We start from the raw sequence: 24,867 nt of genomic DNA, 5'->3' as shown, positions 1-24,867 counted from the left end.
CCCTCTTTTGGGGGTGGGGATGGGGCCAGGCTAAGCTTAGGACCCACAGGCCCCAGGGTGGGCCCCTCCATCCTCCCTCCCACGCCGCTGCTCCAGAATGTGGCGGGAGGGGGTGTCATCCTGCTCCGGAAGGCCCATTGTTTCCCTCCCCGGCCTGGCAGCACCGAGTTCCTCTAAACTAGGGTCAGAGAACGGGCTCAGGTCCCCAAGGGGAGCAGAGCAAGAGAGAGAGGCCAGGCTGTCTCCACTCTGTTGTTGGGTAGGTGACTTTGGGGTCAGGGACAGAGCTCTGGGGTCTGGCCAGGAAGAACGGGTTAATGCGTAAGGGAAGGCTGAAGGATGCTCCCGTCTGCTCACTTGAGCCCGCACCCCCCTCCCCGTGTTTCCTGCTCCTGGGCACAGGGCAGGAGTGATAGTATTTGTGAAGTCTCTGTGTTCACGAGATCCCAGGAGCACGTTCAGTTCGTTAATTCTTTATTGATGTGGGATGACTCCTTTCCCTCCAACCTCGCCCCGCAGCCCGTAAATACTAGAGGAGCCGCACCGGAAAAGGAGAACACGAGGTTCCGTTGTCCTGTTCACAAGGAGAGCAGAGGGTATGCAGGGTCCAGCCCAGATGTTCAGGATTTAGATATGGGTAGTGAGAAGAAAGTAGGTTTTCTAGGGTGTGGCAAATTTTCACCAGCATTGGGTCCACAGATGCTGCTCCCCAAGGGGTCGCTAGGACTCGGCTTAGGCAGGAGTGGGGGCAGGGTAGGTCTGGAGACCCCCGGGCTTCAAGTCCTTGTGCCAACAGCGAGAGAGGGCAGTGGTCAGGGTTGTCCTTGACTTGAGAGTCCTCAGATCAGACCCAGACCTTTCCTGATGTGGGGACGGCCTGGGACCCTGGTGAGGCCCGGGTTTGCCGCGGCTGCTGCGGGGCGCGCCGGCGCCTGTAGAGGGCTCGGCTGTAGGGCACGAGGCAATCGCCCAGGCGGAGGCGCAGGCAGAGGCGGCGGTAGCTGGCCAGGGCAAGCACGAGCAGCGGCACGAGGAGCAGGAATCCGGTGACCAGCAGGGCCGTGAAGCCCGGGTCCCGCAGGTGCGCGGTGCAAGGGGGAGCCTGGGAGCGCAGGAACTGTGGGAGGAGAAGAGGCGTCAGGCCCAAGCCAAACAGCCCAGGTGGGGACAAGTTGTGGCCCATAGACCCCACCGCCACCATCACCACATACACGCGCACTCACACGCACATCCCAGGATGCACGCTCACCTGGGAGTGACAGAGGAAACCGAAGCCTAGCATGGTCACAGCGGGTAGCAGGATGGTCCCCAGCACCAGCGCCAGCAGGAGAAGATTGAAGGCAGCCACCAGCAGATTCTGGGCCGTGACCAGCACAGCGCAGGCCCAGCAGTCCAAGGGGTCCCGGGGCTCTGGGCCGCCGCCGGGAACCGGTCGCATCGCCCCCGGGACATCCGCCATGACCCGCCTAGCTCCCGCCCGCCCAGGCCGTCTGGGCCGCGGCCCTTATAGCCCTCTTTCCTGCCCCTCCCCCGGCGCAGCCTCTCCCCACCCCCCTTATCCTGGAATGCGGCTCCAGGATTAGGCACCCCCCATACCGTGGAGCGGACCAGAGCTCTGGACATTCCACAGGCGCCTCCGGGGAGGGGCTCAGCTCGCCGGGGTCTGCGCACTCCCTCCCCATCAATCACGGTCTTGCAGCCCTCCTCCCAGTACTCTCCCCGCTATCACCAGCACGTTACCAAAACAAGACGTTTTTTCTGGTTTTATTTTTAATATTAATATTCTCACACAAAAATCACCGAAAATAAGGGTAGGGTTGGGAAGACCCCTCTGCCCCTAGGGCAGAGAGACAGTGCAGTGCGAGGGGGCGGGACTGTAAACCCCCCACCCCTCCGCAGCCCCAGCGAGGAGAAAAAACTGACAAAACGAAAATAAAGCCCCAGAGAAACTCATCCCGGGGTGTCCCTGCCCCAGTGAGGCCCTGGCCCTGGGCTGTTTCACGCTTAAAAAGAAAAGGGGGGCGGGGCGGGGAGGAAGGTCTGTGTTTGTAAAATTGGCCGGGGCTGGGAAGGACGGGGTTCCTTTTCCTCATAGTTCTTTCTTTAAAACTTTTAAATTTTTTTATTTTATTTATTTTTTTTACAAAATACCATTTCAGTTCCCACTTCTTCCCCTACAGTACAGGAGTCGCTCACCCTCAGGCAGGGTTGGGGTCGGGTCGGGAGTAGGAGACTGGTCCGAGAAAGTGCAGGACGTAGGGGAGGGGAGCGGGTTTGAGCACCATGAGAACCCGGCTGGAGCCGCGGGCGGGCGGGCGGGCGGAGACGGACGGGCCGGCCCGGACACACACTGGGGCGCAGGGAGAGCCCGGCGGCGGGCGGTCCCCGGAGGGGCGGGCGGGATGGCTTGGGGGGTGCAGGAGGTCGGGTTTTCCCAAAAATGAATAAATAGAGGTGAGTGGGACTGTTATAAATTAAAAACCAAAAAACAAAAACAAACAAAAAAAAACAAAAAATACAAATCATAACCAAGTGAATAAACAGAGACATGTACAGGGATCACAGCTAGCATTGGAAGTAAAAAAAGGAGGTTCTGGGGGAGGGGTAAAGCCCATAGAAAGAATCTCATTAAAAACCTCGGCTGCCGGAACGTCTATGTACAAACACGAGCCGCGCGTCAGCGCCGGGCGGGCGGCGGGCAGGCGTGAGGGAACCCGTATGTGACCCCCGCCGCCGCCGGAGCCTGGTCCTTGTGTCTGCTGCTAGAAAGGCCAAAGTCGGTGAGGGGAGGCGCTGGTGGGCGAGGGGCTGCCAGCCCCCTCCCCCGTCTCCCATTTTTTTTTCCTTTTTTCCTCATATTAAAAAAAAAAAAAATCTTAATAAATTAAGTGAGGGGAGCTGCCAATGGGGTGGAAGGGCTGGGCCCGACCCCCTTCCCGGCCAGAGGCGGGACCTAGGTCCAGCCCAGGCGTGTGCTGGTGGCCCCGCGGCGCCCTGCGGGTGGGCAGGCGGGCGGGGCGTCCGGCCTCATCGCGACGTGCTGGCGGGGGCCTGCGGGGAGAGAGCGGGCGGCGGCTCAGCGGCAGGCGCGGGGCGGCCCACCCCACGCCCGAGCCCTGCGCCCTGCGCCCTGCGCCCCGCGCCCCCACTCCGGTGCGCGCCCGCCTGCCGGCCGGCCGCGCTCACCAGCGTGAAGGCGTCGTAGGCCTGCGCCAGCTCCTCAGTGCGGTACTGCTCCAGCACCACCACGCCCTGCAGGCCCGCGCTGCGGCGCCGCGCGCACGCCTCGCAGTGCACCAAGTACGTGTTGCGGCTGCCGTTCTCACTCGTCACGAACAGGATGTTGAACACCTCCACCTGGGACAGGGAGGAGGAGGCAGTCACGGGGAGGGCGGGCCACCGAGGGCACCTCCCTCCGGGCACGGGAGAAGGAGAGCGGGCGCACTCACGTCGCACTCGTTGCAGTAGTAGGCGGGCTCGTCCTTGACCCGGCCCTGGTAGGCGATCTTCTTCCCCGCCCGCACCAGGCTCTCCCGCTGCACCTGGCAGTGCTTCATGGACTGCAGGAGGCAGAACCTGCGTGCGGGGAAGGTGGTGCTGAGGCAGGGCTGCCGGCGCGGGGAAGCAGGTCGGGGCCTCCCAGCTGCACGCCCCGGTCACATCCCCTGACCAGGGCATCTAACACAGTTGAAATTTCATGTGGTTTTTGTCTATTTAGACCACAAGAAAACGAAGCTGCTTCAGAGCAGGGCCCTTGTCAGCCACCCCAGAACTGTAACACTGCAGGGCACATGGTAAAGGGTGGAGAGAGAGGCGGAGAATGGGGTAAATCAGACCGAGGGCCGCGACACAGATGGGCTTCCTCCCAACTAGGGCCCTCACTTGATCATCTTGAACAAGTCGGGGTCGCTGATTTTGACCGTGCGAGCCACGTTCCAGGACACATGAATCATGGGCACAATGGACTTGACGTTCTTCACCTCGTTCCACTCGTATCGTTCCAGGGCCAGCTGGTACTGATAGGCTGCAGGCCAGAGGGGATCACTACAGGATTCTTAAACAGCTCCCGGCCACTTGGGCCGCAGCCCCTTCCCGCAGAGCTGGCCGCTCTCCAAGCCCCGCCCCCGGGGCTCACTCTCCACGGGCCACACCCCCTCTGCAGGACCCATCACCTCACCCCACCCTCTCACCGGTGAGGGGCCCCACGTTCCAGGCGATGTTGTTGCACCAGCCGGTGGCCTGCACCCAGTGCACGGTCCCTGCGTTAATCCACACGAGGTCTCCGGGGCGCTGTACGAAGCGGTACACAGGGATATTGGAAGCATAGAGGTCATCCAGGATTGGCCACCAGGAACCCGTCAGGTAGTCTACGCCGTGCCTGCAGGGTGGACACAGGGTCAGATGGAAATCTGGGGACCCAGGGACGGGACGGGACGTGGAGGGGTATCTAACAGGGAGGAGGGCGGCGCGCACCGGTCGCAGAAGGCGCTGATGGTCTCCCAGTAGTGCTCGTGCACCGCGAACCACTCACAGTCACCTGGGCCGATGTTGATGTTGACAGAGCAGAAGTTGTTGTTCTCTTGGTGGCCTGCAGGGGGCGACAGAGAACGGCAGGGCTAGCCGAGCAAACTCGGCAACCAGCCCGCCCTTTAGCTCTCATTGGAGGACCGAGAAGCGCCGAAACCAGTCCCGCCCCTCGCGCGCTTCCCGCCCCCGCGCGCCCGGGCGACGAGCGCACCTGGCGTTCGGCTGCCTGGGACCTTCATATACAGCTGCACCGTGTTCATGCCCAGGATGGTGTGGCCGACGTGGCTCAGCATGTTGCCCGTGGATGTTACCCGCATGAAGGCGGGCAGCTTCAGCAGCTCCTGCAGTTGGGGCTTCCACCTGCGGTGGCGACGGTACAACAAAGTGAGAGGCTACCCTGCCGCGGCCACCCCATCGGCACTCCTGCCCCTGCTTTGCTGGCCTGAGCCCCACTGACCACTGACCGTTTGGCGTCAGACAAGTCGATATTGGTGCCAAACTTGATGATGTGATGGTTCTTCGGGTCTGGTGTGCTGCTGCTGCTGGGGCGGAGAACACAGGTTGGTGGAGACGCCCAGGGAAGGAGTCATGAAAGGTAGGGGCAAAGTGTACGGTACCTAGGAGGGGTTCCTGTGGTGCTGTCCGGCTCCTCGGACTCCTCATCCTCACTCTCCTTCTCCTCCTGCTTGGCCACAGGGGTAAGCAGGCCTGGGTCAGGGACCTTCCAGGAGCCCTCCCACCGCAGCCCCAGCTCCAAGCCCCCTGATCCCACACCCCTGCCTCTGTCCATGCTCACCACTCACCTGCAGGGACTCCTGGAAGGATGAGGCCTGGTACTGCGCGTACTTGGCAATGGTGGTGTGGGAACGGGAGCTCTCGCAGGGCCAGATCTGTCGCGTACCAGTCAAATCCCAGTTTTCATCTGAGGGCTGCTGCACCTGGGTGCGCACCTCTACCGTATGCTCACCACTTGCCTCCACCAGCGTCTTGGTGGAGAAGAGGCCCAAGTCTGTAAGGGAGAGCCAAGCAGGATGTCAGCATAGAGGCAGAGGGCAGGGAGCAAGGATCCAACTCACTCTGTCCCGCCTTACTCCCCAAGCCTGACAGGGTGGACATAGGCTTCACCCATAGAGCTCAGCCTAGGAGGAAAAGGTGAGAACCCCACCCCCACATGAAGCTGGGAGGGTTCACCCTCCCAGGCCCTAGCCTTTATCTGGATCACCACCAACTCCCTTTCTCCCACTGCTGCTCTGAGCCTCAGCCCCTCCACCAGAGTCCCAAGGCACAGAGCACCTGGCAAACAGTAGGTGCTCAATAAATGGCAGTTTCTTTAAGCTATCATTGGATCCCATAAAAGATTTAGTCAAGTGAAAGCCCAGAGAATATATGGATACAGAAACGACTATGTGTATAAAGGAAACGAAGATTGAATTTCACGTTTCTATATGGTTTCCTCTACTTTTCTATGTTTGAAATTTTGCACAATAAAAGCTTGAAAAACATAGATAAAGCCCTGAACCATAGGTCTTCAGGATTTACTACAATCTGTATTCTTCTCATCCTTAATCACCAAGAAAACCAAGTGACTCTAACCAGGCCCTGAGATACATCCCATTCCCACTTGCCCACTGCTGGGGAGAGACAGACAGATGGGAGAAAAGCCTGAGGCCAGCTAATCCATTACACAGAGCACTCTTCAAAACTGGTCTATGAATGACAGAGGAGAGCTCACTATAGCCACAGTCCTGAGTCTTCAAGTGTGGGGGCTTGTAGAGGCTCCCAAGGCCCCAGATCCTTGCTGCCCTCCCCACACCTTTGTGCCGCACACACTCACTGAGCCGCAGGGAGCCTGCCAGGCCACGGATCACGGTGATGGGATTTCGAGGGTCTGTACAGAACTGCAGCAGCACCGGCGAGAAAGCGTCCCGTTTGCTCTCCAGCTGAGGGACACCCAGGAGACAGGGCTGGGATCAGAGCCCCGGCCCAGGCTCAAAGCAACCCAACAGCCCCCAACATTGTCTTATAACCCTCTGGCAGAGGCAGTTCTGAGCACGGATGGCACACGTACATAGATGCTGGGTGTGGGTGGGTTGAGTTTTTCCCGGGGCAGCTTCTCCTCAGTGTTGATCTTCGGTTTCACAGACTGGGCGGGGGAAAGGTAGGACTCCCGGAACTTCCCTTTCACCTTGGCATTCCTGTGGGAGGAAATGAAATGAGGACAGATATATCAGGGTGATTAGAGAAGGGAGCCTCCTCCCTGGCCAGGTCAGCAGCCTCATGGGGGACAGGCCCTAACTCACTTGCTGGCACGAACGACGTCAGCAGCGCAGTGGCTGATGGTGAGGTCTGCCATGCGCAGCCTCCGTTCTTCCACCTCAGAGGCGATAAAGGTCTCCTTGTCACCACTCTCTACTTTGATAAGCCGGATCTTCAGCTCCTTTGGAGGTCCTTCACTAAGTGAGCGCAGCTTCAGCATGTCAGCCCGGCTGACACCTGGTGGCCCTGGAGCTTCCTCCCGAGCCTTCTTCCCAGGGACAGGGGCTGACGGGGGTGTGGGCTGGCCAGAGGTTGCAGGAGCTGGTGGAGGGGCTGGAGCTGTGGGTGGCTTGGCCTTGGAGGCCCCGCCAAGATCAGGCCGGGCCTTCTCACGACCCTGGATCTCCTCGCTCTGCAGGTCCAGGTTCCCCAGCACCCGGCGGCTCTTTTCTTTGGGGGCCTTGGCCTTGGCCTTTGCCCTGCCCTCACGGGGCCGCCGACCCACACTGTCCTTACAGGCCCGCCTGTGCCGCCGGTGTTCCTTCTGATGCTCCTTCTGTCTCCGCTTGCTGCTGCCTTGTCCTGCTGCTGCCACTACCCCACCACTCTCCTCCTTGGTGGGGGGCGGCAGTCGCTCAGTCCCACTGTCCACTGGGTCTGCCGTGTCCACCGGGTCTGTGGCACTCCTGCCTACTCGTTCCACAAGGGTCTCACAAGCCCGACTGATCTCTTCTAGCACCTCAGACTCAGAGCGAGCAGGGGGCAGAGGCAGGGGTGGGGGTGGCGGGGTGGGGGTCATGGGGCCCGGGACTGGCTCTTCGCCTGCCCTGCGCTCCCGGGCCCAGGGCCCGCCTGAGGTAGAAAACTGAGATGACGAGGAAGCGGAGGGCTGTGGGGAGCCCTGGGCGCTAGGGGCCGCTGAGGTGGGCGGTGGGGCGGTAGCACCTGATGGGGGACCAGGGGAATACTGTGTGGCAGGCAAGGGCCCAGGCCGGGTGGAAACAGCTGCTCCAGTCCCCCGGTAACAGTACTTTTGTCCCTCCAGCACGGAGGCCAAGGATTTGAGCAGGCTGGCCGGGCTGGCTGGTGGGGGTAGTGGGGGTGGTGGTGGCTGTGGCTGTGGCTGGGGTGGCGGAGGGAACTTGGCTAGAGGCGGCGGTGGCGGTAGGGCTGGTGGTGGCTTCTTCTCCTCTTCCTGGGTGGCCGTGGTGGTGGTGACGGTGGCAGCAGTGGTGGTTGTGGCTGTGTCAGTGGGGAATGGAGGCTGCAGGGATGCAAAGGGCTCCTTCAGCGGGGGCGGAGGGACCACGCCTGCCTCCTGTTGTTGCTGCTCCTCCTCCTTTCGAATGGATTCGTCCAGCATCTTCATGATGTTGGCCAGCCCATCAGGTAGGATCTTGAATTCAGCTGGCTCCTCAAACTGATCCTCCAGTGGGGTAGAGGGAAAATCAAAGAGTCGCGGGCCTCGGGCAGGCAGCTCCCCAACCCTGGGCGGCACAGGCTGGGGGGCTTTATTCAGGGGGCCTGGGGATGGCCCTGGCCCCACCTCGGGGGTCTTTGGGAAGGAGACCCTGGGCCGAGGGCTCTCCGGGCGCCTGAAGCTTCCTGAGGTATTTTGGTGGCAGGAGGAGGGAGGGGCTGGAGGCAGGGCAAGAGTCAGGGGTGCAAGAGGTGGGTCCTGGGGGCTCAGTGTTGGGCTGGGGGGCCGGGGATGGGGGTCCATACTTCTGGCTAGATAGGGAGGTGGGGGGAAGGACACAGGCCCAGTAGGGCTACTGCTGTGGCTGCCATTGTTGCTGCTGCTGCTGGTGGTTGGGGGAGTAGGAGGGGTGTGCGAATCCTGAGTGCCCACAGAAAAGCGGGGGGCAGGAGGCCCCAAGAAACCCTCACGGTGAGGGAGGGGTAGTGGTGGAGGGCGGGGGCGTCCCTCAGCCCCGAAGAAGAGCTCCTCTAAGATCTCTCCATCCTCGCGGGCTGCCCGGCAGGCCGGGCCCTTCAGCCAGGCAGGGGGTGGTGGGGGGCGTAGGAGGCGGGGACAGGGGGGTAGAGGAGGTGAGGGGGGGCCAGGTGGCAGGGACAAGTGGGGAGTGGCAGCGGGACCTGCCAGGAACGGTTTCCGACTGCTGTGTGCCGAGGGCCCCAGGCGGGCTTGGTGGGAGGAGACCTCCAGCGCGGGCGTTTGGTAATGCTCAGCGCCAGGCTGCAAGTGTAGGATGCAGGTGGTCAGAGGGCTGCTCTAGCCACCTCAGACAAGCTCCACCGATCCCCCCACTCCACCTTCCACCTGTGGTCATCACTCACCATGCCTGGGTTCGGCTCCACGCCCCGGAGACCAGTGTTGCTGCTGCTGCTACTGCTGCTGGTGGTGGTGCCGGGGAGGCAGGGGGGCCGGGAAGGGGCGTAAGGCACGCAGGCGGTGGTTGCTGCTGGTGAAACGCTGGAGTCCATCCGCGACCTCTGAACTCTGCTCTCTCTAAGGTCACTTCCGGGGGGACGGGTGGCAGGCGGGCAGCCATGGCTCTCTGCTCCTGGGGGGCGGGGGCCTGGGCCTAGGGGTGCAGCCGGGACCAGCCGGTGGCCCGGGGGGTGCGCGACATAGGCCGGAGCTGGGTATGGATATGGGTGAGGCAGCGAGTGCCGCTGCTCCTGTGGGAGATAAATGAGGACACTGGGTGAGAAATGGACAACATGGGGACTTGGAGCTAAGAGGTAAGGGGCAACAGACAGGTGCTCACCTGGCGCTCTGGGGGTGCTGAACCCTTGCGCTCGGGGCCCCAGGCATCTCCATGTAGGGTACTCCACAGCCCTGGCTTGGTCAGCTGAAATGGAGGGCTGGTGGCTAGGCCAGGCAGGGGTGGGGGTGGGGGAGGTGGGGGTGGTGGTGGTGGCGGTGGTGGTGGTAATGGTGGCGGAGGCAGCGGCAGCCCTGGGGGAAGGCCAGTCTGGAAGAAAAGAGGGTGTGAAAATCCCACTCCTTGCCGGAGTCCTCTCCATTCACTGCTTGCCTGCCTGCATACGACCATACCTGCTCAGAGTTGCAGCCTCTCCTGCGCTTGCCTCCAGGGCTGAGGCCCTCCTCCCCTGAGGGGCCTGAGAGTGCTGCAGGAGGCACAGGCTGTACTACTGGGGGTTCAGCAGCTCGCTTCACTGGAGGACCCCCCCGCTTGGCCCCGTAGTTCCGCTTGTGCTGAGCAAAAAAAGAAAGGAGAGAGAATGGTACAGGTGCAGACCTAGCCCAGCCCTCCTCCACAGCCCACCCAGCCCCAGCCTCACCTCAAGGTGCAGCAAGTTCCACACTTGCTCCAGGGGGGGCAGGACCTTGGCTCGGTGCTGGCAGGAGCCGGCATGAAAGTTCCAGAGCTGAGCCTGGGGAGGTGGGGGAAGGGTACAGGAGATGGGGCAGAAGCAGACATGAGACAAGGGCACTGAGCCACAAGGCACAATCCTAACCCCCTATGTCCTGCCTCATCTAACCTGCTGTAGTCGGCCGATGCGGGGCCCCAGCTCAGCCAAGCTTCCTCCATATCGAAGGGCGCTGTGGTAGCATCGTATGGCCTCCTCGCTGTCGTGCTCTGACTCGTACAGCTGCCCAAGCTGCTCCCACAGCCCTGGCTGGGCTGGCTCCCGAAGCAATGCCTGTACACAGCCATGCAAGGATTCCAGCTTCCCATGGAGGGGTCTTGGGGTGGGTGTCCTACAGAGCAGAATGGGGCAGGGGGCGGGGGGTTGTCAGGCTTAGGGGAACTTTTTCCAGGCCACAGCTTTGCCTCCCATTCCAGAGTACCTTTGAATCCTCACTCACCCTGGAGCATAATATGGTTTGTTGGGGTGCCCAGAGCTACTGCCGTGTGAAGGGGGTAGAGGAGCAGAGAGTGGGGGCTGCCCGATGCTGGCAGAGCACCTGGAGAGAGAAGAGGTCTGTTAACATATAGCAAGATGGAGCAGCCTTGTCCCTACCTAGGAACGAGAAGACTGAGGGGATAAGAGAAAGCAACTGAGGACTGCACCAAGGCCCACAGAATGGCAGAGACCCAGAAAATGACATAGAGATTGAGGGGTACAGGAGATGGGAAAAGGAGTACCTGGAGACAGAGAGAGATGGCCCAAGTTCTCACCTGCCTCCGGGCAGCCATGCGCTACGAGGAGGGGGATGGGGCGGGCAGGAGCTCCAGGCCCCAGCACAGCTCAAGCCCCCAAGGGCAAAGGCTTCCCGTGCAGCGCGGGCCCCTGGAGGGTCCACTGCCCGATGCATTCAGCCTGAGTCAGGGAGAAGATGATGATCTTACTGCGGGCAGAGCCTGAGCTGCCAATGTACACACAGCCAACCTAGCCCCAGTCTTTCCCTTACCAGGTCAGCAGTGGCCCCAGGAGCCCTGGAGATCGGGCACGGCCCCCTGCCCCAGCTCTCTGGGGTGATGGTCCCGCTCCAGCTGCTCTGACAGTAGGGCCCACTGCCCCCAGATGGCAGCCCAGGGCCTTTCACAGCCAATTCTGCAGAGCGGAGAAGAAAAAGGAGGGAGGTGAGCTGGCCAGCACACAGTCGGGGCCGGGGCTGGGCTGGCCTGGCTGTGGCACCCACAGGTCTGTCATCTGCGCAGGGAGCCCAGCCTTGGCTTGCCCTGAGGGGAGGCCCACCCGGCCTAAAGAGCCCCTAGACGCCCAGGAGAGTGGCTAGGAGCCGGGACGAGTGGCCGGGAGTGGTCGGGCCGCTCGGTGGGACAGGGTGGCTGCGCTGCCAGGCTTCCAGCCGGGAGCCACGGGATGGCAGGCAGCGCCGCGGCCGCTTACCCGGCCTCCGTGGGAGCGTCCTCTCAGCGCGTCGGCGAGCTCCACAGATCCGGCCAATCACAGGACTTCCTCTCTCCCCAGAAAGCCAATCATCACCCGTGTCTCCGCCTCAGTAACAGCCTGGCCGAGACCAATAGGAGCGAGGTTAGCCCGGCCGCTGCCGGCCTGGGGAGGAGGGGCGGCGGAGCCGGTCAGACGGGCTCGGCCCGGGGTGACCCCGAAGTGACCCCGCGGCTCCCACCTAGGGTCTCCATCTCGGACCTGACACTCGGGCCGGCGAGGCAAGTGGGGCTGTGACCCGGGCAGGGGAAGGCGGCGAGTCGCACGCTCGGGCCGGCCTGGGGGATGGCGCTACCCGCAAGTCCCAGGCACCCACAGAGCCGCCGGTGGTCCCAGCTAGACCGCCCGAAACGCCCCCCAACCCCGCCGCCGTAAGACTGACGGACGGCAGATAGATGTACAACGCAGACAAAGACGTCGCTCCCCTTTCTCACTTCACCTCTCCCAGTGCCTGACCTCCCCACCCCGAGTGCCCCTTGGAACTGCTTAAGGCTGGCCAGTCACAGTGACTTCTCCGGCACGAAAAGCCGCCCGCCCCGCGATCTGAGCGCTCCACCCCCCACGCTTGACCCCATCCCAAACTATGGTCAAGCCCCCAGCCTCATACCCAGTTTCTTCAGCTCCTCCACTTCCCCTGGCTCTCTACGTCTTCAATACCAACCGACCCCAAAAGCAAACCCCCCCATTAATCCCTCAACTTCTGAGAAGTCGCGCACCGCGGTTCCGAGTGGCCCCTCTCGCGTGGCTCCCGTATCCTCTCTGTCCTTCCTCGCCGGGGCCACGCGGTTCCCCACGGCCCACGTGGCCCCCGCCCCCCAAGGGAGGGGGGATTTCGGGGGTTGCCCGTGACGTGGCTACTTGCGCAGCGGAAGCGGCGTGTGTAAATGTGCGGGGGGGGGGGTCCTTCGGGAGGGAGGAGGGCGGGGCCCGACAGGCGGTGACATCACCCTTGTCCCACTCTCACCGCCCACTCCCTTAAAGAACCCAGAACCCGTTTCACTTCCTCCTTCTCGCCCCCCCCAAGCCCTTCCCGTCGGTGCCCAAGACGGCGGAGCGCTCCCCTTCCTGGGCACCTTCCTTTAAGCCCCAGTTCTTCCTTTTCTCCTCTCTGAGCCCAGGATCCCTCCTCGCCTACCCGGCGTCCCCGCAGGTAGGGAGCCGGCTCCGCTCCCGGGACCGGTCCATTGAGAGTCTAGAGTACAAAGAGCTGCGAGAGGCGAGCGTAGAGTACAAAGCGGCGGGGGCGGGGCCAGCGCTCCAGCTGGAGCTAGAGCCGGGCAGGAAGCCGGGGGAGAGCGCGCGACGAGGGGCTGGGGGCGGCTGGAAAGTTCGCCTTCGCTGAGAGAGGTCTGCGCTGTGGGGAAATTTCCACCCAGCCCACAAGAGCAGGCGGGTTTCTGGTGAAAACAGTCCTCCCTCCGCAGGGCAAGGTTGTCTGCTTGCACGCAAGCGCTTGGACCCTACCGGTCCCGGCGTGCCACTCCCAGCCGAGCCCTGGTAGGCGCTAGGGCTCGGCGGACCCTCTCCGCAGTTTACGCGAGTTTCTGTCAGAACTCTCTCCTCACCATACAGCCTTGCTGTCAGTTACCAAGCCCTGGGACAAGTACAGCGCTCAACTGCGGTCAAGTACAACCTTGGCCGGCTGCCCTCACCCAAGTCCCGGGGCCCATGGACCAGACATGGGAAAACGGGGAATCAGGGGTCCAGACATCAAAGGAACAGATCCCCGCTTAGGACGTGGTGCAGAGGGCGCTGCCAGTTACCAGGAAATGCAGCTTCCCCTTCTGCGATGATGACACTTCCCCTCTACCACTTCCCCTTTCCCACGGGGAACTGACTCAGCTTTCCCCACACCAGCGAGTCCCGTCCCTCCAGCCTCTTTCTACCTTTATCCACAAACCCCCACGCCAGTACTCGGAATACAGCTGCCCTCACTTGAGGACAAAAACTTCCTGTACACTAAACACACATTCACTCTCGCCAACTACCTCGGATCCTTGTCCCCACCCGGGACCCAGGCGTCTGACTCCTCATCCGCCTCCCGTACAAAGCCCTCCCTCGGGGTCTGATTCAGGATTGGGGTGGGGGAGCATGAGTCACCCAGAAAACCTTCCCCTATTCCCACTGACTCAGCCCCCGCCTCCCTGAACACACACAGACACACAGTCAGAGGCAGACACAACTCAGCCCACACACCGCTCACCACCGGTCCCGCGGAATTTCCCCTCTCGTCTTCCCCCACGACGGCCCCTCCCCGTGCCCTACAGCCCCGACGCTGCGCTCACACCTGTTCCCCAGTCACCCGCAGCCGGCTGGCGGTCCACTCTCACCTCCACTCTCGCTTTGGGGCAGGAATAGCCCTCCCCGACTCCCGGTGTCCGTACTAACCAAGGGGAGGGGACAACCACGGACAGGCACAAAGACAGACATCCACAGACTCCTCGAAGACAGATGAGAGGTAGACGCACGCGGCCAAAACCAGGCTGGGAGAATGGTATACTTCTGGGGCACAAATTCCAACCACTCCCGCCCGACCCACAGTCCCGAGAGTCAGCCGCGCAGAAAGGGTTAATTCTTCTCCTGCCGAGGCCACGCCCTCTCCATCCGGGCACTCCCGGCTAAGCCCGGCCCCGCCCCCTCCATCCGGGCTCTGGACTCAGGGACTTTAACCGACCCCCTCCCCCTGGAGCCCCGAGAGAGACCCACTCCATCAATCACACCCACTTAACTCTCTCTGGGCTTGAAGCCCGGGAAGCCCCTCCGCGCAGCGCTCCAGCCGCGCGGGACGCGTGGTAAGGGGCCAGAGGTGCGCATGCAGACTCACATGCCGGCCAAAGTCGAGATCCCGCAGGCAGGGTTTTACCGAGCAGGCAGTCAGCAGGCACGCAGCACGCGCGCGGAGGCGGGACCGTTTTGGGAACCCCGCCGCATCCCGCTCCCTGCCAGGCCTCATTCTGCCTGGTGAAAGCGAGGGGTTACAGGCTCGCTTCTTACCTGGGGGAGGGGGAGGCGGAGGGGAGGGCCACCGGCTGGGGCTCCGCTGTGACTCAGCCACCCGGGCAGGCCGCCCGCTCGGGATTCCCTTCCCCAGCCTTCCCCCGCTTCTGGCCCCTCCCCGCCCCCCACCGAGGAGTGACAGTGCCGGCCCGGGCCCGCTATGTGTCACTGCAAGCCTTGTGTCTGCCTCTGACTGGACCGCTGTGTTCACCAATCTGTCTGACAAGGTCGGCTGTGTGTGGGTCCCGGTGTCTGTCTCCGTGTGCACCTGCATGTCTGCTCATCTTGTCTCCTTCAGTGCCTGTGTCTGCCGCGTTCCTGTCATTATGCCTGTCTACATGACTCCGAGGGGCTGTCTCTGTCTGTGTGTCTGCCTGGCTCCTGTCTCGGTCTTTTGTCTGGGTCTGCCTCTGCATCACTTGCGTGATCACGTGTGTCTCTGCACATGCCCTTCTGTGTTTGCCTTCACGTTTCTGAACAGAGTCGGGGAAACACTGGAGCAGGATGACCCTGCTGAGTTGTCGCCTCACTCCTCGGAATCCTGACGTCTTGCTGGATCAGCGATCCTTCTGTTTGAGTCAAGTATTTGGGGGTCTGTCTGCCTTCAGTCAAGGTCTGTCCTGTTCCTCAACATCCTTGCTTATCCTCACAGCTCCCTGCGGCTCCCATTATGATGTTAAGTGCTAGCATTTAGTGAATACTTACTACACACCAGGCAGTGTGTTAAGCCCTTTATAGACATTTTTTAAACTCCTCCCCAAAACCTGAGATAGGAGGTACTATTATTACCCCATTTTTCAAATGAGGAAATTGAGGCTCAAAGAGGTGACTTGGGCAAGGTCATTCTGCAAGAGGGTGGAAGAGCTGGGCTTCCTTCCAAAGCCTTATTCTGACCACTCTTCTATAACACCCCTATCCTATTCTCCCTCTGTTGGTTTTATCTGCACAGGCCATTTCCTGGGTCAGCCTGCCCCTCAGCTCTACCCCAGGTTACCATCCCAAATGTCTCATGTGCTCTAGAGAAGGGGTGAGTAGGAGGCTGGGCAGCAGATCTCAGAAGCCATCGGTTGCTTGGCAATGGAGCCCATTCAGTTAACACATTGATTCAACACAATTCCACTGAGGCACCCCAATGTGCAAACCATCTTGCCAAATAGAGACAGAGAGAAGAAAACAGTCCCACTCAAAAACTCAGTGAGTAGTTGAGAAGAGTGATGCACACTCAGAGAACGTAAGTCCCTGGTTTAGGTATCTTCTTTTTCCCTACAGAAGAATGGAGGCTGGAACAGGGCCTCAGGCAGAGAACTGTCAGAAGGAGACAGGGAAGCAGAAGAGGAGCAAGACTTAGGGTCTAGGGGGCAAATGCTGTAGTGCAATGGGGAGAGAATGGAACAGAAAGGGATCTGAAAGGAAAGGTGAGATGCCAAGATTGCCATGGTAACAGCAGGTTGTTGTGGCAATGGCCTCCACTATCTCTCCAAATTAATTTCCTATCACCCTCCATAAGCCAGGCTGTTCAACAACTCTTATGGGGCAAAGACCTCTCCCTCCCAAGAAAAATCCCTCCAGTGTATCTCATCTCTACTCCCCAGCTTAATTCAATTCAATAAACAACTGAGTTGTAGCACTAGGGGAAGAAGATTTTTTGGTGGTAGTGGAGAGGCTGGTGAAGTACAGGGCTGAACCATTTGTAAACAACAAAGGGGAGCTCCATAAACCAGGAAGGCTGAACCACTCAAGCACCACATGGTGGGGGGATGCTCAGAGTTGGACTGGACCATTCTGAGGAGTGGGCATGATCCAGATCATACCACCCTTCTTCAAGCATGTGGTGGAGAGTTGGACTCTTTGGAGGGAGGGGTGCTCAGGGGCAGGACTTACCAGATGGAGTTTGGTGTGCCCTGTCTCATTGGAACAAGTGCCCCAGCAGTGGGGTGCAGCAGACCACAGAGGGTGGGGTGCGTGGCACTATGGGGCTGGCATGGTGCCTGGGGGAACCTAAAAGAAAAAAGCCAGTTAGAGGTGGGGTCTCCCAAGCTGGAGAATTTCCCTGTGCTCCCTGTCCCCTTAATGAGGAGAAACCTGGCTCTAGTGGTCAGATGGGATGGGAGAATCTGTTTCCATGGCAACCAAAAAATGCCATCCCCAAAGTGGTCCTCCAGCCTTTCCCTTAGGAAGCAGCCTGGACCAGGAGGTAAGGGGAGCACACTATGGCATCTGCATAAGTCCAGAGGCAATACCCAACCCATGATCCCTCTTCTGACTGGCTTCTCCTGCTGAGAGTCCCTGGCCCCAGAGTAGCCCCAGCTGTCCCTGACAACTGTACCCAAGACAACCTCAATCCTGGCCCCAGGCTTGCACATCCTCTACCTTCAGCTCCGCCTCCTCCCTACCCTTATCAAGACACTAGTCAACCCCACCCTCTGGACTCTGCCCCCTCCCCTTCCCCCAGGCGGGTGCAGGCAGGTCTTGGCGAGCAGCACAGGTGGCCAGACTAGATGAACGGGCCCAACAGGGAGGAGCCCTCTTCCTCAGCAAGGACTGTGACTCTGGGCCTGGGTCTGGAAGTGGCCTCTGCTGCAAGCCTCCCTTCCATCCCACCCGTCAAGGCCATATCCTGTTTCCCCATCACCTCCTTCCTTTATGTGGCCCAAGAAGGTGATAGAGGCCCACTCCCTCCCCTCCTGACTCTCAGAGACAAGAAGCTATGCCTTTTAACATAGCCTTTTAACTTAAGTCGAGGGCCAAGAATCAGGTGTCCATCCAGGGGTCAGATCTAAGTCTGCCCTCAGCTCAAACTCATTCCTCGGGGACCTATGTTTCCTGCTCCCTTAGCCACAGTTCTCTGCCTTTAAGGACTCAGACATTTGGGTTTCCCTAGAGACTTGGGCTCCCAGTCTAGTCTCTCCATTCCCCGGCCTTCCAGCCCCCATCTTTCCCCCTGCCCCAGAGACTCAGGCCTCTGGCCCCCAGCCTCCATGACGCAATGTGGTGCAAGCTGCCTTGGCTGCTGATGACACTGCCCCCAGAGAGGTGCTATTTCTGACCCATGCAACGCCCCTCACTGGGCCAGCGTAGTGGTCAGCTGCAGGCTAGGGAGCACAGGTAGGCAAGGTCCTTCAGCTGGAGAAGGGAGCTTGAGGTTGGAACCCTCCAGGACAGGAATGCTCAGAATGTGGGACCAGGGAGTGTGTGTTTGTAGCATTTGTGTACATGGTTGTGCTGGAGGGGAAGGGGAAGCTTGGGAGGGTCTAGCCTAGAGAGAGGGGAGTGGCAAGCCTTAGGACAGACCAAGAGGAAGAGTGAGGGGCAGCCAACGGGGTCAGCAGGGTGTGTATGGGGTCTGGACACCAGAATGGGGGAGGGGCCAACACCCGTTTAAAGGGCCAGCCCCAGAGCTTTAATCCCTCACCAGCCCTGGCCCCAAGCCGGAGGCTGTAATTCATCTGTCCAACAGCTGGGGTGGGTGTGTGCTGGGGGGGGGGGGGGCATGTGGACGGGAAGGGGGAGCTGGGGGAGGGGCTGGGGCTTTCTTGTGCACAGAGCCAAACAACAAAAGGGGAAGCTGAAAGGCCAGCTCCAGTGTGCCCAGGCTAGGCTGCTGGGCTGCTGACTTGCAGACCTGCCAGTGGCCCCCACCTGGGGGCCAACATACTCCATAGTTTGGACTCAAGGATTCTTGGCCAAGGAGTCCATGAACCCAAAGCTGGAGCCCTGGAGAAGGCTGAGGCTGAATACCCCCCAAGCAAGCTGTCACCCCCTCCTTGCAAGTCCCAGCCGCACCACTGTCTCAGACCTGGCAGGCCCCTTAACAGATTCAGCCTCAAATGCCCTGCTAGCCAGCCAAGCCTCCCCAGACATGGCCTGCCGGCTCCCCCTCCCGCCAGCACAGGGTGGCAGCGGCCACACCGAGGCTGTCCCTTTAAATCATTACCACCCCTGATTGTGTGGACGATCGGAGGGCCCTGCCCCCCAGGCAGGCGGCTTGCCACCTCCCCCCCACGAGTCCCCAGAAATGTGAGGGCCATTTAAAGGGACAACAGAGAGGTAGCCGGGTCTCTAACTACCCCCACCCCCACCCCGCACACACTCACAGCCCCCTTCCACAGCAACACACAGCCCCTTGCCCCTCCAAAGGGCCCCCCAAATTCCGGTTCTCTCCTCACCCCTAGAGACTGCTAGGAGAAAGGGGGCCAGAGTTGGGGGGCGGAGAACTGGGGGAGCGAGAAAAGGACAGGGACTCCCTCCTTCCTCGAGCCCCAGGAGACAGCTCGGAAGGAAAGCAAAGCCCGGAGCAGCAGCGAGACAGCCCCGAAAGGTGCCGCGGGCAGACCTGGGGCGCACAGGCTGTCGGGCAAGGGGAAGGGAGTCGGGCTGCATGAGACGGCGGCGCGGCCAGCAGGCGACAAGCCGAAGTGGGGGAGATGGAACAAGGAGGGCCAGGGAAAAGAGGCAAGGCCGGGGAAAACGGGGAGACAGAACCGGGAAAGGGGTCATCCGGGAGGGTGTGGAGGAATATCCGAGAGGGGAGGCGAGCCAGACCAGGGTTACCTGCTGGGTGTCTGTCCCCCGGCGGTGCCCCCGGAGTCCGGGTAGGGAGGGGGGGAGCAGCAGGGGGGGGAGTGGGGGCTGGGGGGGGCGGGGAGACGGTCCCTCCTCTGCCTCCTGGGCCTGCCCCGGCGCTTGCAGCCTCTGCCTCCCTCCCTCCTCCTCCCCGTCCCTGAGTCCCGGAGTCAAACAAAGAACTGTAGCAGGCTCTCCCCAACCCCCTCCCTCCTCCTCCTCCTCCTCCTCCTCCTCCTCCTCCTCCTCCTCCACCACCACCTCCTCCTCCCCTCCCTCCCTCCCTCCCTCCCCACCAGCAGGCTCCCTCCTCCTCCCTTCCGGTCTCTTCCTTTAACTACCCCCCCCCCAGCCCCCAGCACTAGTCTCTCTCCACCCACCCACCCCAACCTTTTACACACCCCTCAGCCCAGCCCCTTCCCCGCAAAGGAAACTGTGGAGTCCCTTTGCAAAATTGAAAGGCTCCAGAGAACAAGATGGGAGGGGACTGGGGTCTTGCCTAAAAATCAAGAACCACAATACAATTATTTTATTTTTACAGCCAGAGGAATAGTCTTAGCTGTTTCTTCTTCAAGAGAGGAAAAAATAATCCTAAAGAAAGCAACACAAATCTTACTAAAGCCATCATCAAATAAAGTGCACAAAAGCAGTGGAAGTGAATCCCCAGCCCCTGCCCCCACCACCCACCAAACTAACACAAACTCTCCACTCCTCCCTAACAACTCCCAAGGTCTTGGCCAGTTTGAAGCAGGCCTACTAACTATAATAATAAAAATAGTAACTAACAGCATTGAACAATAATACGCATTTCATAACAAGCATTCATTCAGTGTTCGTTCTGTGCCAGGCACTGTGCTAAGTGCTTTGCATGAATTCTCATTTTTTCCCCTCCCAACTGCACAGAAGGTAGGTATTGACATTTAAATTTTCCAGATTCAGAATATGAGGCTCAGAGAGGTCGTGACCTTCCAAGTCCCTATAGCCACTAAGTGGCAGAGCTGGGAATGGAATCCAGGTCTGATCTGACAACCCAAGCTCTAAGGTACATGAAAAACCAGTTTTTGCCAATACCGTAACCAACCCCTGGACTTAACTCAATAGAGAAGGGTAGCCATAACTATCAACTGAGTCCCCCTCCCTCAAGGGAGAGATCCAGCCACCTACGCAGAATAAAGACCCTGACTTTTCAGTCTAATACTATTTCTAGACCCTTTTCCTTACCTTCCAGGGTGGGGGTGGGGGTGCCACTAAGGTCAGGGATGAGCTGGTGTCCAGCGAATCCCCCATACCACATACAGCTCTTCTCCTGGGGGTGGTTATCTTGAAACCACCCTCACTTCAATTCAAAATGGGGCGAGGGGCAATAGGACACTTGGCAATGCAGCAGGTGGGAAAGTAAAAAGACTGTTACGAGGCTCTTTCAAAGGGGGAGGGAGCTTGGAGGGAAAGCTCTTCTGTACCAATCTAGGGAAAAGTGACCCAGGGTTCTCTTAACCCAGCAAAGGGACAAAGTCTTACGGACACACCACGCCCGTGCCCCTCCCCCCTCACGAAACTCCAGGCCAGGGTTTCCCACCTGCAGGATGCTAAGGCCAAGGGAAGGGAGAAGGGAAAAAGATGGCACGGGGCTGGACCTGGACTCAGGGCAGAGGTGGGGGGGCCCGGAATGGAAAGGGGAGGAGGCCTCACTGCCTGGCAACCATCCCGGGGCACGTGCACTGGTGACATCATCCTAGGCCACCTCTAACACAGACCTTTGACCCCTAGGGGCGGAGAGGGGCCGCTGGCTAAGCTTCCTGGGAAATAGCCTTAGGAATTCTGGGAACCCAAAGAGGAGCTGAAAGAACCCAGGCGTCCTGCCTTTATCTCTTTTACCCTCAATAAGGCTCCAATCCCAGAGACTCGGGCCTCTTGGCTCCTCCTCTCCGCCTCCAGCCCTGACCTCCCAACCCACATTTCTGACGGAGTCCCGACACGCCTCTCAAAGCTACTGTGCCTTCTCTCTCCTGGGCGAGATATCGGGTGGGGGGGCGAGAGGTGGGGGACGGGGGCGCCGGGTCCCGCAGGGCTCCATCTCCCATCTGTGGGACCCCCCCCCCTCGTCCCAGCCGGCCGCCAGCCGGAATCTGTCTGGGTCCCCAACTCTCCTGCCCCTCCCCGCGCTGTTCCAGGGCGGAGTCTGTGGAGTTGAAATCAGGACACGGCGAGAGGAAGAGTTATATAACCGGGAGAAGCCGAGAACGACGAGTGGAGATCGGGACAGCCAGCCCGAAAGGAGCCGAGGGAGGTGCAAAGAGCACCAGGGCGAGTGGGGAAGAAACGTTAGGGATAGGAAGCATTTTGGTGCACATCAAAGAGGAAGAATTCACGCGAAGAAGGGGCGTGACGGCCTGGGAAGAATCACCTGGGCGGTGTGGGGCTTCCCCGCAGCGCCCTCCCCCGCCAGCAACAGCCGCCGGTCCCGAGCAAGTGAAGCCTGGGCAAGGGGCGCTGGTACCCGTTCCGTTCCTCCTGGGGAGGCAACTAAGCTAGAGCCCGGGAAGGCAGCAGCGGAGCACGTGCGGCCGGAAACCAGAGCTCCGCCCAGCCCACCTGGGAGAGTGGGGCGTCCCCCGAAGGGTTGGTGGGGAACCGGTAGCTGACCCCTCCCACACAAGGCTGGGCGTTAATGGTTAGAGACCCCGTGAAAGAGGGCAGAAGGACCCAAACGCTTGGGTCCTGAGGCGCTGAGAAGCCCAGCCCAGGACTAGTTTGCAAACACAGACTCCAGATGCGGAAGGGGGGTGAGGGGCGAGGGGCGGGGGGCGGCGAGCGCTGGCTAGCCGCGCAGGCGCAGGGGGAGTACTCGGGCGCGTGCGGCGGAGGCGGGGGTGGGCGAGAGCGTGTGGGAGTGCACGTGCGGGTCCCGGGCAGCTATCCCCTCGTTTCCTCCACCTCCTCCCCTCCCCTCTCGCTCTTCTCGTCGCTCTATAAGGCCTCCTCCACATTGGCTACCAGGGCCATGATGTCAGGGACGTCCGCTGGAGCGGATTGGGCAGATGGGAGAGTTCGGGAATCCGGCTCCCGAGTCTAGCTCTCCAGTTACTCTGGCAACAGGGCAAGCAACCCCCGGGAGGGAAGTGGAGCGGAGCTCAGCGCCGCGCCTGGGTCCCGCCTCCCTCCTGGTAACTGCCGAGTCCAATTCGATGGTAGCGCAGCTCGCTGCCTCCCCTCCTTCCTCCCAGGGTTCTCCTAGTCCCGAGAACCAGGCATCCTGTCCTCGACCTTCCCCACAGTCTCCCAGCCCCCCACTCTCGCCAACTCCCACCCCAAGTCACAGCCACAAGCCACAGCAGACAGGAAGCGAATATGCGTTGCTTAGTAACCAACCCGCGTGCCCCCTCCCCACTATTTACCCCAGCCCGGGGAGGCGGAGACTGAGTCCCCAGCCCCCTCCCCACCCCTGCCCTTCGCCCTCCCGCCCACAATTTCCTGTGAGGGGGCCGAGATGATAGGAAGTCAAAAGAGCATCTCGGCCCACCTTTTCCCCGGGCCGGGCCGAGGGTCTTCGGCGGCTTTCAGGGCCCCATCCCCCACCCCGTTCCCCTCAGCTCCGGCTGTGCGTCTCTCCCTCGCCACCTCGCGGCTACGTCGGGAAGGTTCAGCACAGAGAAGGGCCTGAGCCCGGCGAGCGCCAGAGCAGGAGACGGCAGAGTGGGGGCAGGACCAGGGATGAGGAGGCCAACGGGGTGAGGCCGAGTGAAGGGAGGTGAGGTACGGCGGCGTGGAGGGGAGCGAAGGCCACGGCTGGGAGGCTTACCGGGGCTCCTGGGGTGAGGGTTAGGGCTGAGGCTGCACACCTCACCAGTGGGAAGAACTGAAGGAAGGCCTGAGATGGCCCCAAGACTGGAAACACAATACTTCTCTGACCACGGCAGACCTCAAGGGGCCATGGCACTGACCTGTCTGCAAACTCTGACCTTTAGTTCTGCCCTTCAGTTAGGGACTGTCCCGCCCCGCCCACCCTAGTGTCAGGAAGGGGAATCCCAGCCCAAGGGGGACTCGAGTCCTTTCAGGCCCCTCTTGACTTTCGGAACCCGAAACATCTGCCTTCCAGCAATTTCCCCCGCCCCGCCCTCCTCCCTTCTAGGAGACCCGGCTGGCCTGCGCCCGAGGCTTCCCAGCGCCTCTGCCGAGACGCAAACGTCCATTCCCAACTCTACCCCTCTGGAGACTCAGGCGCCCCGCCCCCCTGCGCGGAGATGGTTTCCCTCTTTCCAGACGCCCTCGCGGCTCCCGGTTACCTGATTCTGGGTTGTCCCAGGTGTTCAGGCTCCCCAAGGTCTCCCAGGGGGTCGAGCGGCCCCCCCCTCTCCCAGGCCGGGGCTGGGGGGGCCGCTCCGCCCCGTGGCGCAGTTGGATTTTCCAACACAAACACCGCCCCCCCTCCCCAGCCCCGCCCCCCTCTCATGGTCCCGCCCCTCCTCGCGCCGAAGTCCCCCCTCTCCGGCTCCGCCCCGCCTTCTGCCTGTCGCGCTCGCCTCAGCGCCGGTGCCGAGTAGGAACCCGAATGCGGGGTGCGGGGTTCAGGGTGTAACGTACGGGGTCCAGCCCCCATCCCTGCTTGACAAATCCCTATTCCATTTGGATCACGCGCCCTTCCAAAGTAAGCCCTGCCCCACCCACTCAGGTCCTCCCCCGAGATTTGGGCACACCCTCTCGAAGCCCCACCGCCCGGCTCGCTCGTTCAAGGCCACGCCTCCCTTCCTCTAGAGGGGTCCCGCTTCCCTCGCTCCTTCGCCTGTCCCGTAGCCGCTCACAGGAGCTCCGGTCCAGTGTAAGGTTCAGGCGTCCTCTCTCCCCAAATCCCCTCCATCCCACTGAGAGACTTAGGACTTATGGTCGCGGGTGTTTTATTGCACTGAGCTCCAATACGGTTCTTCCTCCTTTTTGGCTAGCACAACTAGGTCTTTCCAGGGCCCCATCACACGACAGATTCAACCAAGGTCAAGGCCTGAGTGAGGTCCAGCCTCGGTCCTAGGTGCATTATCAGCCTTGGCTCCTAAAGTCCCCGACGCTCTCTCAAGAGGGGAAGAAGAGGAGGCCTTCTCAGTTGTCCAGGCTCATGAGTAGAGCAGTGCCTCTCTTGATCCAGTGATCAGATGGCATGGTCCCAGACCGGAGGTCGATGCCAATGACAAAGGAGGCTCGGTCTGAGCTGCCCGCCCGGTTGGAATAGTAATAGCAGGGACAGGAGTACATGCCTGAGCGAAAGGAGAGAAGGAGTCAGACCCCTGGAGCCTCTGGGAGAGCAAGGCAGAAGCAGCTGTTGGGGAGGGTTGGAGCAGAGGATGGGTTCGGATCCAAACTAGGGATGGGGCAGGCAGGTCTGAGGGAGCTGTCCCACCCTTGGCACTCTTCTTTCGGCTTTCTGCAGGCCGGAAGTGGATTGTTGGCATGAGGAAGACAAGCTGCATGGGCTCTGCCTCCACCAAGCAGGAGTTCTTCCTGTCCCAACCAGCACCTTCCAGATACAGGCCCCGAACCCAGACACCATCCTGGGGAGAGATGGGGGCAGGTTTGAAGAGGAAGTCTAGACCCTCAGTTGCCAGCATCCCTGATCTGTCACCTCTCTCCTCCCTTCTCAACCAATTATTTCCCACCTTTGCTCCCAGCACCCTCCTCTGCGAAACCCGC

General features: G+C 60.9%; 3 protein-coding genes and 1 long non-coding RNA gene across 23 annotated transcripts in view; 1 reads left to right on the top strand and 3 right to left on the bottom strand.

Moving 5' to 3' along the window:
* Positions 1-457: 457 nt before the first annotated feature.
* On the bottom strand, positions 458-1,749 carry TMEM88 (transmembrane protein 88). Its single transcript, XM_008543053.2, has 2 exons — positions 1,250-1,749; positions 458-1,117 (listed from the first exon to the last, which is right to left on the bottom strand). Exons 1-2 carry the CDS (start codon positions 1,457-1,459, stop codon positions 845-847), a joined length of 483 nt encoding a protein of 160 aa, XP_008541275.1. The 5' UTR covers positions 1,460-1,749; the 3' UTR covers positions 458-844.
* On the bottom strand, positions 1,749-23,617 carry KDM6B (lysine demethylase 6B). 17 transcript variants are annotated; one of them, XM_070563280.1, is made up of 24 exons: positions 23,475-23,617; positions 16,510-16,626; positions 11,572-11,691; positions 11,132-11,274; positions 10,899-11,040; positions 10,586-10,684; positions 10,258-10,477; positions 10,057-10,149; positions 9,809-9,970; positions 9,519-9,725; positions 9,085-9,429; positions 6,828-8,983; positions 6,596-6,722; positions 6,362-6,467; positions 5,331-5,536; positions 5,145-5,209; positions 4,992-5,066; positions 4,739-4,887; positions 4,474-4,588; positions 4,191-4,378; positions 3,883-4,024; positions 3,450-3,576; positions 3,187-3,357; positions 1,749-3,051 (listed from the first exon to the last, which is right to left on the bottom strand). In XM_070563280.1, the coding sequence occupies exons 5-24, from the start codon at positions 11,033-11,035 to the stop codon at positions 3,028-3,030; spliced, it is 4,914 nt and encodes a 1,637-aa protein (XP_070419381.1). In that variant the 5' UTR covers positions 11,036-11,040; positions 11,132-11,274; positions 11,572-11,691; positions 16,510-16,626; positions 23,475-23,617; the 3' UTR covers positions 1,749-3,027. The 17 variants fall into 17 exon arrangements, with proteins under 17 accessions (XP_070419381.1, XP_070419380.1, XP_070419383.1 ...); XM_070563279.1 differs by having other exon boundaries at positions 4,992-5,069; positions 23,475-23,615; XM_070563282.1 differs by lacking the exon at positions 23,475-23,617 and adding an exon at positions 20,413-20,667.
* Positions 22,275-24,736, top strand: LOC139074146 (uncharacterized). Of its 2 annotated transcripts, none has more exons than XR_011523660.1 (3): positions 22,275-22,355; positions 22,782-22,919; positions 24,608-24,736. It is a non-coding gene; the product is annotated as an uncharacterized lncRNA (long non-coding RNA). The 2 variants fall into 2 exon arrangements; XR_011523659.1 differs by having other exon boundaries at positions 22,782-22,944; positions 24,608-24,710.
* The window catches only part of DNAH2 (dynein axonemal heavy chain 2), a 105,757-nt gene continuing 104,956 nt past the window's right edge, over positions 24,067-24,867 (bottom strand). For all 3 annotated transcript variants that reach the window (XR_011523634.1, XM_070563230.1, XM_070563231.1), the window contains 2 exons: positions 24,578-24,728; positions 24,067-24,434 (listed from right to left, as the gene is read on the bottom strand). Coding sequence is in view for 2 of the 3 variants with exons in the window: in XM_070563230.1 (XP_070419331.1) it covers positions 24,280-24,434; positions 24,578-24,728 (306 nt within the window). In the remaining variant the exon portion in view is untranslated. The remainder of the gene's footprint in view (positions 24,435-24,577; positions 24,729-24,867) is intronic.

The sequence above is a fragment of the Equus przewalskii genome, chromosome 10 (assembly GCF_037783145.1).
Source record: "Equus przewalskii isolate Varuska chromosome 10, EquPr2, whole genome shotgun sequence".
Taxonomy (NCBI): Eukaryota; Metazoa; Chordata; class Mammalia; order Perissodactyla; family Equidae; genus Equus; species Equus przewalskii.
The sequence above is the reverse complement of the archived record's forward strand: the minus strand, read 5'-3'. Positions and strand labels throughout refer to the sequence as shown.

Coding starts and splice junctions, on each gene's coding strand:
- KDM6B (XM_070563269.1), bottom strand. CDS start 11,035: ATGCATCGGGCAGTGGACCCTCCAGGGGCCCGCGCTGCACGGGAAGCC. Junction 4,589..4,738: donor CCCAGGCAGCCGAACGCCAG/GTGCGCTCGTCG, acceptor CGCCCCCTGCAG/GCCACCAAGAGAACAACAAC. Junction 3,577..3,882: donor GACTTGTTCAAGATGATCAA/GTGAGGGCCCTA, acceptor CCCCGCACGCAG/GTTCTGCCTCCTGCAGTCCA.
- TMEM88 (XM_008543053.2), bottom strand. CDS start 1,459: ATGGCGGATGTCCCGGGGGCGATGCGACCGGTTCCCGGCGGCGGCCCA. Junction 1,118..1,249: donor GTTTCCTCTGTCACTCCCAG/GTGAGCGTGCAT, acceptor CTCCTCCCACAG/TTCCTGCGCTCCCAGGCTCC.